Raw genomic sequence first — 13,265 nt, 5'->3', positions numbered from 1 at the left:
ATTACTCAGCCATAAAAAGAAACAAAATTGAGTTATTTGTAGTAAGGTGGATGGACCTAGAGTCTGTCATACAGAGTGAAGTAAGTCAGAAAGAGAAAAACAAATACCATATGCTAACACATATATATGGAATCTAAAAAAAAAATGGTTCTGAAGAACCTAGGGGCAGGACAGGAATAAAGATGCAGACGTAGAGAATGGACTTGAGGACACGGGGAGGCGGAAGGGTAAGCTGGGACAAAGTGAGAGAGTAACAATGACATATATATACTACCAAATGTAAAATAGCTAGTGGGAAGCACCTGCATAGCACAGGGAGATCAGCTGGTGCTTTGTGACCACCTAGAGGGGTGAGATAGGGAGGCTGGGAGGGAGACACGAGAGGGAGGGGATATGGGGATATATGTATACATATAGCTGATTCACTTTGTTGTACAGCAGAAACTAACATAACATTGTAAAACAATTATACTCCAATAAAGATGTTAAAAAAAAGAATGACACATGAAACCATAAGATCAAGTTAGTAAGGAAAAGTTAGCATGAATGCAGACAGTTCTTAATTCTGTGTAACCTAAAATATTTCTTTTTTTGTAAAATATTTCTATTATAAATCATGAATATACTTTTGTAGGAAATAGTTATTACTGATATTACTGAAAATTATTTCCAATTCTTGAAAAGTATTCTTATTAAAAACATGTCTTCAAAATCGAATACATGAATATATGTATAAATAAATGCATAAAAAAGACTGGAATGATTCACACCAAGCAAAAGTGGTCATTCCAGGAGAGAGACATGAAATGAGGGAGGAGGGGATTTTCAATGAAAAAATTTTTTTCGAGTTTCAGTATTGAGTTTTTTAAAACTGAGCATATCTAACTGTATAACTAAAATACTTTTTGAAAGAAATCCTTGTAGTATGGAGTACTGGGTGGGGAGGGGGCAGGGAGGGTTGTCTCCGTAATCACCTGTTTTCTATCTTATTTTACAGTTGGTTCCGTGAGTGATTGTATCTTGGCGTGATGGGACTCACCCTCAGCCCGAGGGAGTGGGAGAAGCAGCCAGATTTAGCCAGGTGGGGGTGGAGTAAGAAGAAGGGGGGGTCAGGTCTCCTGGAGCCCGAGAAAAGGTAGGATAGGTTACAGTTAGGGGAGGGAGGAAGAATGAGGCTTAGGGAGCCAAGGAGAAGCTCTGGCAAAAGGTTTAGGAACCTACACCAATTGTGGTTCCATTAATGAATAGGCACAGCTCTGATCATTTATTGTTTTCAGTACTGACTCCATCCTGGAGTGCCTTTACAAAAGTCTAGATTGCTTTAATAGGACAGATGACAAATTGTTTCCCACCTGTGGATTTTCCTTCATGTCAGCCTTGCTTGGTTTTGCCTGGCTTTATTCTGTGACCAGAAAAGAAGATGGAATTCTGAAAAGTTGCTTTAGCCAAATCCTGTGAACAAAGGGAGCCTTGTTCGGGGTTATGCACACCAGCTTTTGGAGGAGTCTAATTCATCAGCTGGCATCTCTACTTTTCAAGTCCTTGCTCTGGTGTTTCTCTGTCCGTGGAGGGGCAAGCCTTCTGGAGGAGCAGGCCTGCTGCTTGTTCACCCGGCTCTGGTTACAGGGGGCAGAGGCAGGCCCTAGGGGCCCTAAATGGACACCCATAATGAGTCCAAGAGAGGGAGGCAGGCTTTGTTACTGTGTTTGCCTGGCCCCATGGCTACATGGATGCCATTATAATTTCTAAGATTTCCCTGGATTGATCAGGTATGCAGTCCACCAGACTGGTGCTGACACAAAAGGCGGAAACTGGGAATGACAGTCACCCTCCTGTTACTCTCCTCCCCGCCTGCAACTGAGATTTCCTGAAAAGCTACCAACACTGACTGGTTTGAGTCCTGGCTGAGTGTGGGCGAAGCCTGGAGCACATAAACCAGTTCTGAAACTTGTTCTCCATTGGTGGATTGATTTTTTCCCCCCAGGACAGCGGTAACTTTGAGCCCCGTAAGGTGCTATTAGAAAAAGCTCCTGTTGTGGTACGTTAAGTGACCTTCTATCCAGTGGGAAGACTTGTGGGGAATTTCTTGGAGCCTGGGGCATTCCAGCTCTCCACGTGGAGAAGGTGTGAGGCCTGCGTGCCGCCCGCTAAGGCCCGGGGACTAACGGCGGCGTTAGGAGGCCAGCGTGAGCGTGTGGCTTCCGCCTTCTTCATTTTTTTTTTTTTTTGCGGTACGCAGGCCTCTCACTGTTGTGGTCTCTCCCGTTGTGGAGCACAGGCTCCAGACGCGCAGGCTCAGCGGCCATGGCTCACAGGCCCAGCCGCTCCGCGGCACGTGGGATCCTCCCCGACCGGGGTACGAACCCCTGTCCCCTGAATCGGCAGGCGGACTCTCAACCACTGCGCCACCAGGGAAGCCCCGCCTTCTTCATTATTGTCTCCTTTCGTTTCCCTTGACAGAGCAATTTGGTTTTGATGCTGTGCCAGAAATCTTTTGACAATGAGTTACTGGAACTTGGAGAAAAGGAACTGTGTGCAGTACCGCAGGCATTTTCTGGTGGACAACAGTCTGTTTCACGGTGAGTTGCCTTTTCTACTCCTGTAGGCGGATCTTTTGTTTCTGAGAGCACTTTTATTCCAGCACTCTAGATGCATATGTGGTATGATTGTTGGGTTGAACCAAGAGCCTGAGTTAACATGTTGATGAAAAATTACCCAAGAATCCCCACTGGACTCATTCTGCAGAGTTGCAAGCTGTGTGCCGCCCCTCAGCAACCATAACAGCATCTTTACTTTCTGCCTCTCAGGTTAGTTTATGTCAGTGCCTTTCCTCTTCTACATTGTCAACTCCAGTAACATCCCTTTCCGATGTTTGAAATTGGGGGAGCTAGACCCATAGATAGTGCTCGGTTAATATCGGTGGATCATCAATCAGGGCTTATAACCAGCATGGTGTGTGCCTTCTATTAGGCTCCATATAAAAACAGAGCAGGTGAGGGCACTTAACCATAACTATCAGGGTGGATGACTGCAGCTGTAAATCAGAGAATAATCAACATTAGTCATTTTCATGGCAAACTAAGATGAATTGCCTTTACCCTGCTGGCATATTTGTTTTGTGATATACAGCCAGGGATAAGCTCTGTCAATCCTGATATCAGGATGCCCTTGAGTGAAATTTACTTAAGAGTCAGAGATTCATGTGTTGGCAGAATTTTTTGGAGTAATCTCCATTAAGAGCTGGTGGAATTGTAGAGGGAAGAGAGAGATTTCATGAGAAGTGGAGTGCTGCTGAACAGAATCCTTGATCTAAGCTGCCTTCAACTTTCTAAGTTTGGTTTTTCTTCCTCAATTTAGTACAGATTTACTGTTTTTTTTTTTTGCTTTAGATTAAGTTTAAGATAACAAACTTAACCCTACTTACTTTGTTAAAGCACATTTTACAATGTTTTTTCACGTTCATTATGCCACCTCACTATCGGACTTTACTCTGTAGAGGATGCCTTCATTTACAGGTCAAGAAAGGGAAGCAGAGATGAAATGACCAGCCCAAGTTGGCATAGCCAGTTATTAACAAGGTCAGATCTAAAATTCTAGCCTCTACCCTTCCAGGCTGGCTCTCTTGGCATTGCAGTGGCAACAGACTCTTAGCAAAGGAGACTAAGATATGGTGACTTAACACGCTGGCACTGAGTTCTGCTTTGTTTTAATGTGAACCTCATCTAAGGACCCTGTTCGTTGCTTCATCTCTCACACAGTGTTTGCTGTGTGGTGCTTTCTGTTACAAATTTACTTGTATTAAAAAAAAAAAAGAATAAATATGATAAAGAAACACAGGAGTTAGAAAAATTAGCTTTATTTTTTCCAAGTTTTGTGCCAATTTTGAAAAAGTTCAGATTTTATTCATTCATTATTTTAGAATACCTTTGTCCAGAGATCTCAAAGCCTATAACAACTTAAAAACAATTTCCTATGTATTGTTACAGCTGTGTTACCACTTAGTGAATTACTGTATTGCTGATAGTTTTGCTGAGGGCTTGAGGAACATGATCCTATTGAATCCTTTCAACACCTTTGCGATAGTTATTATTCATCCCATTTTATGGATGGGGAAACAGAGGTTTGGGGAGGTTGTTGAAGTGGTGATCTAAAATCAAACTCATATCTGCTTAACTCCAAAACCCCACTATTTTTTTCCAGGCTGCAACTCCATTTTAATAGAAAAATTAACACTCTGAGAAGTTTAAGTTCTATTCAACAGTATTCGCTCTGCTATTAACTAGCCATGTCTGATCTTGACCACGTTATATAATCCTTCAGGATCTCAGTTTTCTCCTCGGTGAAATGAGTGTGCTGGTCTCGATGATTTTTTAGGTTCTTCCTAGTTCTAGTCTCTGAGATTCCATTGAAGTATTTCTGAGAATTACGGTTGCTATATGATTTCGTGAGCTATCTTGTCTCTGAACATGAGATTCACAAGAGGGCAGTAGAATACTTAAAATATGAATTGGTTACTTACGTTGAAGAATTACTCATTTGAGAAGATTTAGAGATATCAAATCTTCCCAAGATTAAAAGGACTAAAGCCAGTTAGAATTATGATTCTGTTCGTTTATAATAAAGCAGTAGCTTTAAGTATTTTTGGTAGTTAAAATATCATTTTGGATCTCTATGCCAAAGGATATCTAATTCAGGAAAGAATGATGCCTCTGCTCTTCCACTGTATTTACTTCTGCAGAAAAGTAATGTCTGTGAAGACAGGAATTTATTTAACTTTATGGAGGATTGTGAGGAGTCTTGGTATATTTTAAGCCAAGGGAGCACTACTGATAACATCTTTGTAGATGATTTCTGAACATTTATGAGAAAAGATAGGGGACAGGACATGTTGAGTTAGAAAGGTCAGATTTCTTTTAGAGGGGCTTCTCCTGGTCTGCTGGTAACTCTCCTTACATAACCAAATCAAGCCAAACAAAAAGAAACAAAACCCCTTCCATTATAAACAGAAAAGAACCATTTCCTCTGCAAGATAATAGACTTTTAGAATATGCAGACTCAGATGTGCAAATTGTGCTAGCCAGACTTAGGCAGTATTCCCAGGAGAAAGGAACCACTTTAAAATGAGGACTAGGTGGGCAGTAGGGGGTCATTAAAAGTAAAAATAAAAATGTAATGTTTGTGTACTATTTCACAGTTCATAAAGCACATTCATAGCCTCCCTTTCTGAGTATAGAGGAGGTAGGTTCTCATTGGAAACAATGTAGAAAATTACCCACAATCTCACAACCCAAAGAGTAACACTAATTGTCTGTTTCTATCCGGTCTTTTATCTCCTCTCATCTTCGCAACAATCCTGATGTAGGAATGGAATACCTGGAAAAGGTAGGAAACGGTGGGTACTAGGCAATGGAAATGAGCTGGTTGAATTAACTTAATTCTGTGTCAGTGAGGAGAGGACCCCTGGTAGGTATTATGATGAGCTGTTTTTGTATTTCCCACTTGTCTGGCCTTTGCCCAGATTTTTAGGGAATCTTGAATCCAAAGGGATTTTGAGCCTGTCCAAGAAGGCAATTGCCAGAGGTTTTCTCTAGTTGGCTTTTGTTTGAACATGTTTGATACAGAGAAAAAACTTGGGCAAAGAATAATTTGTGTAGTATGAACCTTGCTTTAATGGCTTATATTTTCATGAATTATTTTTATTTGAAAATTACCTGTACCCTCAGCTCTTTCTCTTGGCTGTTGTGAATTGCAGCATTTTTTTTCTGACCTGGGACACATATTCTTAAACCTGTTATCAGTGTATTTACAATTTATATATATCTAATTTCTAATGCACATAAACTTTTTTCAAACATTTGATTTCCTACTTGGAGGTAACTTAATTTTTGTTTTCATGCATTGCTAGTTATAATTGTGATGTTGGAAAAATTGTGAGGTTGGAAAAAATTGTGATGCTGCTTTCCTGTAAGTTATATGGTATCACCCCTACTTACTATATTGAAATTTATTTCTGTTGCTCTCATGTTGTTATATGAATGTTTCTGAATGACCAAGGCAAATCTAGACTAGAAAGGTTTTGAATTGAATTACGAGTGTCTCTTACTATCTAGGGATAAAATTAAGGACAGTTCTGGTATTAAATATTTATGTAGTATGTCTTCTTAAAAAGTGCCTTATATGTACTTTGACTTTGCCTCACAACAAACTTCTAAACAAACTAATTAATTTAGTTTATTAAATAATTAGTTTTTAGCCAGCCTCCCCTTCCTGGCCAGAGGCCTAATTGGTGATGTAGCGCAGAAACTGGACTGCCAGTTTGTAAAGGAAAGTAGGCTTGAATTGGATCCCAGAGACTAGTTCTAGCTCCATTTTTATGACTCACTTGTGTAGCCTTTGTCACCTAGGTGACCCTCAGTTTCCCTATTTCTAAAATGAGGGTTTTTCCAGATTCCAAAGTTCCCTTCTAGCAGCAACGTTGTGGTCTCTGTGTAGTCAAACAGGATGTGTGGTGAACGGGAGTGTGCTACAGGCCAGAACATGGGAAGAGAGGGCTGACAAGATGGCAATGAAGAGGAGTAAGATTCTTGTTTGATTGTAAACTTTGTAGTTACATTTGCACTGGCAAAAAGCTGCATTTCCCTTTAGGTGTGTATGTGCGTGCGTGTGTGTGTGTCATGTGTAGTGTTGTTCTTGAGTCCCTCCCAAACATGGAGAGACCAGTAGCTAGGACTGACAAGCTTTCAGGACAAACGTCATTATACTCAAAGAAGAAGAGTGGAGAAGTTCTCACTAGAATTCCATCCTCATTGTAAAAAAGAAGAATGCCAGATCTGGCCTGGTAAATATGAAAGGAGAAGGAAATTATGCATGAATTTCAGTTCTCATTAATTTAGGCCAGTTTATTAGCAAGGTATGACTTTGGCAGCCTGCCTGCTTTAGCGGTTTGGGGCATTACTAGATTTTTTATCAGAGTGTCATTTCTTTACTGAGTCAAAGCCTAGCTTTTCCAGCCAATGACTGTATATACATCCTCTTCTAGGTCCAGAAAAATACCAGTGTACAGAGAATTCCTACTAATGCAGTGAGAGTCAAGATATTGTGAACATCATTAAGATCAAAAGTATTATCTCTTAGAGGAGCACTGCATGGAAAAAATTTCAGAGACAGTTGAGAGAAAGTATAAAAAAAAAAAAAAGATAGGCCTTAAAGGGAGGGAATGTACTTGAGTCATTTAAATGATATAATAGAACTAATTCTGGAAGCAGCCTTGCCCAGAAGATTCCTCTTTAGCCCCACACTCAAGTCTCCCCCTCCCCCCTCCACAGCCACCAGGCAGAAAGCACAGAGGGCAAGTATACTTTCAGGTCTGTGATGTTCAGGGGCATCTCGCGAACATGCCAGAGGCAGTGCAGGCTCAGCAAAGGGAGCAAGGCCTGTCCCAGGTGTGGCATCTTGCAGGGGCCACCCTCCCTCTGGGTTGCTTTGGATGAGTTGTTCCTTTGGGACTCAGTTTCCATGTCAGCAAAATGCTTCAATTTAGGACAAATGACCTCTAAACGTCTTCCTAAGTGGTAAAATTTCAAGAAATTCTTGTTTCTCCACTTCCCCTCCTCAGGCCACTTTTAAACAGAGGCCAGCTGGGGAATTTGCAGTGAATTAACTGACCACATTGATTCATGTACTTCTTCCCTTGCCCGAGACAAATTAGAGCCAGCCATTTAGGCCTTACAAACGTAGATACTTATATCTAGTTAGAACACACACTTTAACGTGAGCTAGTATGAAACAATCTTATTCTATAACTTTCTGGGAACATGTGTTCTTCCTTCATCCCTTGGAGACAGAGAAAATTGTCAAGGAAAGTCTCAGTGAAATGCTATTTATATCAAAATCCAAAGTTCATTTCCTTTTTTTTTTCTTTTCTTGGTCTTTCTCCATGATGACCAAACTGGTTTATTGAACATTCTCAACTTAGTGTAGCATATAAACAAAATTGTTTTATTTTTCACCAATTACTACTTTAAAAAATACTCTTTGCAACATCTTGGGCAGATTCTATTACTTTCTGGCTACTTTTGGTTACTGAGGGTCTAATCTAGTTTAAAAGGTTAATCTCAAACTCATCTAAATCCCATCTTCTCCCTTACCTGCAGCGTGGGCCTGACCTGTCTGTCAGGAGTTGGGAAGGGGTTCATTTGGCTCTGCTATAGTTCTTCTCCTTGAAGAGGAATTCAAGGCCTAGATCCTCAGATTTTGGTACAAGGAAGAGAGATGGGGGAAAGCAAAGGTCTTTGAGCTGCATCCCGGCCAGTTTGTATGTTAGTGGCAGTGAGATGATCAAGACTCTCTCTCCTGTTCCATCTTCTGTGGATGTTTGGTTTCACCCTGACCCCACTCTGTCACCAAGGACTCTGCAGAGAGGACCCGCTGACTCCCTTCAGCCCCACCTATTGTCCATTTCCTTTTTTTTTTTTTTTCTTCTTCCGTACGCGGGCCTCTCACTGTTGTGGCCCCTCCCGTTGCAGAGCACAGGCTCCGGACGCGCTGGCTCAGCGGCCATGGCTCACGGGCCCAGCCGCTCCCCGGTATGTGGGATCTTCCCAGACCGGGGCACGAACCCGTGTCCCCTGCATCGGCCGGCGGGCTCTCAACCACTGCGCCACCAGGGAAGCCCCCCATTGTCCATTTCTTATTCCCTCTGGCTGAAGCCTGGCTGCCCTTGCCCTGAGGACTCTTGGGCAACTGCCTGGTCCCTGCCTTTTCTCTCATCTCCATGTTTCTGCACATGGAGTTCTGCAGGCTGCTGCAGGCTGTGGAGGATGGGCTGGTTATGAAGTTGCTCCTGTCCTCCTCCCAGACCTACTGATCTCAATCTCTCTGTTTCTTCTCATGCTGTTATGGGGGCTACTCCCACAAGACTTAGGAAGCCTCTGAATTATTCTTTTGTAGCTCTTCCCCTGCTTGTCTCTGGGAATGAGGGGCGCTCCGATTTTAATCCTCAGAGTACTGTTTGTGCCACTCCAGGTACCTAGGCGGTACACATAACAGGGACTCAGGTCACGTGATTTTGAATGGATGGAATCCTACCTCTTTACCCCTGCCAGTTCTCCTTGGACCTCTCTAGAGCCACTCCAGGCTGGTCCTTGTCCGTGAACATTTTGGATTAGAGAGACTTCCTTTCCCCAAAGGTACTAGTGTTCTTTATTGTGCTTGCTTCTTGCAAGGTTGTGTAGCTGGGTTGATTAGAGCCAAGCAACGATCTAGATTTATAAAAATCCATGGTGAGATGTCTCGGCCTCTTTTCTAATTTGATGGGATTTTGCTGACAAAAGAGAGCTCACTGTGTTCCCTTTTGTCATGCTTTCCGTGTTGAGGTCATTCACATTCTGTAATGATGGAGGGCATAAAAAGATCCCGGTGGAATGCGTAGCAAAATGGCAAATTGAAGATCTGGATACCTGGGAAGCCCAGATGGATGAGAAGTTAACAGTGGTCAGTCTTTGAAGCTTTAGCTTCAGTCGTTGTTTGAAACAAGACTGTTGTGTTAAGTGATATCTTTGGCTGGCCTTTCCTGATAGACTCTCAAATTCTCTCAAACCTATGGCCATTGGGAGTCCAGTCAAGCAGAAGGGCCCTTGATTATTTTATTCCTTTATGCTTGGGAATACCAATGTTCTGGTTACTAAGTTAGAAGAAATATATCTAATAAACAGTCAATGTTTCCTTCAGATTTGCAGACTTCTCACGTTTTAAGTGGTTACTTAAGAGAATTATGTCCCCTTAGACCTGTGTTACAAATTTAAGCCTTTGTTCTTTAAGCTGCATTTTCATAATTATAATTAATTTTCCTCTGCTCTCTCATTTTCCCAGTTGTCTTTTCTACTCTGTGCCTAATGTATGCACAGAGATTGATGGGAGGATGAAATGTCTTTCCACGGGTAGATTCAGGGTTCTTCCAGAGCAGCATAATTATTTAATTTAGTTATACAAAAGATCCAGATTTTTTTCTTGGACCACAGTAATAATTATTAGTGATTGTATTTGTAATCACAAAACCCTCTTTTCTCCCATCTATCAAAACAAAGATTAAAAATTCCAGTTTAGGGCTTCCCTGGTGGCGCAGTGGTTGAGAGTCCGCCTGCCGATGCAGGGGACACGGGTTCGTGCCCCGGTCTGGGAAGATCCCACATGCCGCAGAGCGGCTAGGCCCGTGAGCCATGGCCGCTGAGCCTGTGCGTCCGGAGCCTGCGCTCCGCAAGGGGAGAGGCCACAACAGTGAGAGGCCCACATAACGCAAAAACAAACAAACAAACAAACAAACAAACAAACAAAAAAAAAATTCCAGTTTGGTCCTTTACACTGTGTAAATGAAAAGTCATCCCAGTGGACCTGTGATAGTTTATATATTTTTAGGGCTCATTCCTTTCAGCAGGTATGTTTGGAGTTGTTACAGATGCAAACTGTTGGTTTCAAAGGGATAGTCAGATTTTTAAAAAATTTAAAGCCCATAACCTAGTGTGTTTTTCACCCATTCCAGCAGCTTCAACTCCCATCTATGTGCCGATAGCTCCCAACAGTGTGTTCCTGGCTTAGCACCATACCCAGTTGTCCATCCTCCTACCTGACAGCTCCACTGATGACTGCAGGTCCTCAGACTCAGCATGTCTGGAGCAGAATTCCCTCTTCCGCACTGGTACCAGGCTGCCTTGCCAGCCTTATCTCTTGCTTCCCCTCCCTCTTTGCACCACAGCTACACTGACCTTCCCGTTCCTTGCCCACAAAACTTACCCCTTCTTTGCTTAGCTGGCTGCTACCCCATCCTTCAGACCCCAGAATAAGGGTCCCCTCTGCCGAGAAGCTTACACTGACTTCCCAGACTGGGTCAGTTCCCTTTTTATGCTCTCCTATCACCCTGCATTGCTGCCTCATTGCATTATCACTGTTGTAATAAAACAATTAATTTTGTGATAACCAGTTTAATTTTTGTCCTCCTTGTACTTCTAAGTTCCAGGGGAGCAGAGACTGTTCTCACTCGTATCTCCAGTACATAGTAGAGTGCATTGCATATGCTCATCTTAATTACAGTGGAGATAAGAACCACCTACTGTTTCATTATTCTTGCACTCTCAAGTTTGGCCTTTAATCTTTTTTTCTTAAATTAATTTTTATTGGAGTATAGTTGATTTACAATGTTGTGTTAGTTTCTGCTGTACAGCAAAGTGAATCAGTTATACATATACATATATCCACTCTTTTTCAGATTCTTTTCCCATATAGGTCATTACACAATATTGAGTAGAGTTCCCTGTGCTATACAGTAGGCCCTTGTTGATTTTCTATTTAATATATAGTAGTGTATATATGTCAATCCCAATCTCCCAGTTTATCCCTCCCCCCAACCTTGATAACCATAAGTTTGTTTTCTACATCTGTGACTCTATTTCTGTTTTGTAAATAGGTTCATTTGTACCATGTTTTTAGATTCCACATATAATCTATATCATGATATTTGTCTTTCTCTGTCTGAATTCCTTCACTTAGTACGATAATCTCTAGGTCCATCCATTGCTGCAAATTACATTATTTCATTCTTTTCTATGGCTGAGTAATATTCCATTCTCTCTATATACCATATCTTCTTTATCCATTCCTCTATTGATAGACATTTAGGTTGCTTCCATGCCCTGGCTATTGTAAATAGTGCTGCAATGAATATTGGAGTACATGTATCTTTTCAAATTATGCTTTTCTCTGGATATTTGCCCAGGAGTGGGATTGCTGGATCATATGGTAGCTCTACTTTTAGTTTTTTAAGGGACCTCCATACCGTTCTCCATAGTGGCTGTACCGATTTACATTCCCACCAACAGTGCAAGAGGTTTCCCTTTTCTCCACACCCTCTCCAGCATTTATTGTTTGTAGGATTTTTGACTTTGGCCATTCTGACTGGTGTGAGGTGAAACCTCATTGTATTGCATTTCTCTGATAATCAGTGACGTTGAGCATCTTTTCATGTGCCCCTTGGCCTTTCATCTTTGTGCTGTGGAATGCATCAGTTCCTTGGCTGCAGACCCTCTTCTTCCCTTCACTCATGCTTTTGCCTTGGAGAACAAAAGAGTACACCTAAACCATTCCTTCCTGAGATTGAGAAGGGAAAGCCCACTTTGCTGAGAATCCTAGTGTGCTTTAGAAAAGATGATTACAAATGTATAATGCCTCAAAGTGGAAAAGGACAAACCCATTTCTTTAAAAGAATTTCTTAGACTTTTTGAATTCATTTAATAATACTTTCCAGGGCTTCCCTGGTGGCGCAGTGGTTGAGAGTCCGCCTGCCGATGCAGGGGACACAGGTTCGTGCCCTGGTCCAGGAAGATCCCACGTGCCGTGGAGCGGCTGGGCCTGTGAGCCGTGGCCGCTGAGCCTGCGCGTCCGGAGCCTGTGCTCCACAATGGGAGAGGGCACAACAGTGAGAGGCCCGCGTACCGCAAAAATAAATAAATAAATAATACTTTCCAGAATTTCCATGTTGGTTATATATGGGTTTATTTTATTCAACTCTGAAAATGGAGGTTTTGCCTGTTAAAATAACCCTGTTAATAAAAGATGTTTAATTGCAGTATTTTGCATACTATTAAAATTCTCTGCTGCTTGAGTCTGAAAATCTTCAGGCACAGAAGTGAGTTGTCATCTGTAGGGTAATTCTTACCCCAGAGAGCAGAATAGACCTGCACCAAAACAAAAGCACCAGCTTTCTCAGTAAGAGAGGAGGAAAGGAGGCCTGGGGGTGCATGAAGAGAATAATCAAACAGCTTCTTTAAAAGTTAAGAAGATGCACTTTTATTTCAGATTTATAAACAAGAAAAATGGTGAGCATCTAGGCCTTTCATCTAAAAATCTCAAGCAACAGGAGAGTACATTTCTGACTTCTAGGTAACAAGTTACCCCAAGAATAATACCTACTTGGGTAGAATAAATGTAGAATCTGTGAAAACATTTTTTGTCCAATTTTCTCTTGTCAATATTCCTTTCTTGGTCAGCATATGTGACTGACATATAACAGTGATCTCAGAACTTCTTGTATTTAAATGTAGAAGGTGGTGACTTATTCCCAATTAAAAGGGAGAACAGTGCACACATTTATTGTTTAGTGTTCTATTTTATTCCTTGGCAACTTGAAATTGAATATCAATACATATCCACAAATGACCATTTTTTGAAATTATACCAGTGTCAGAATTTCAATACTTTTCAGCAGAGGCTTATCT

General features: G+C 41.7%; 1 protein-coding gene across 2 annotated transcripts in view; it reads left to right on the top strand.

Moving 5' to 3' along the window:
* The first annotated feature begins 1,900 nt into the window (after nt 1-1,900).
* Nucleotides 1,901-13,265, top strand: part of PLCH1 (phospholipase C eta 1) — a 216,069-nt gene continuing 204,704 nt past the window's right edge. For both annotated transcript variants that reach the window (XM_081235026.1, XM_081235025.1), the window contains exon 1: nt 1,901-2,579. In XM_081235026.1, coding sequence (XP_081091152.1) covers nt 2,501-2,579 — 79 coding nt within the window. In that variant the 5' untranslated portion in view covers nt 1,901-2,500. The remainder of the gene's footprint in view (nt 2,580-13,265) is intronic.

This window comes from Mesoplodon bidens (assembly GCF_964165515.1).
Source record: "Mesoplodon bidens genome assembly, chromosome: 5".
In the NCBI taxonomy this organism is placed as follows: Eukaryota; Metazoa; Chordata; class Mammalia; order Artiodactyla; family Ziphiidae; genus Mesoplodon; species Mesoplodon bidens.
Note: the sequence above shows the minus strand (reverse complement) of the source record. Positions and strands in the feature narration are given on the sequence as shown.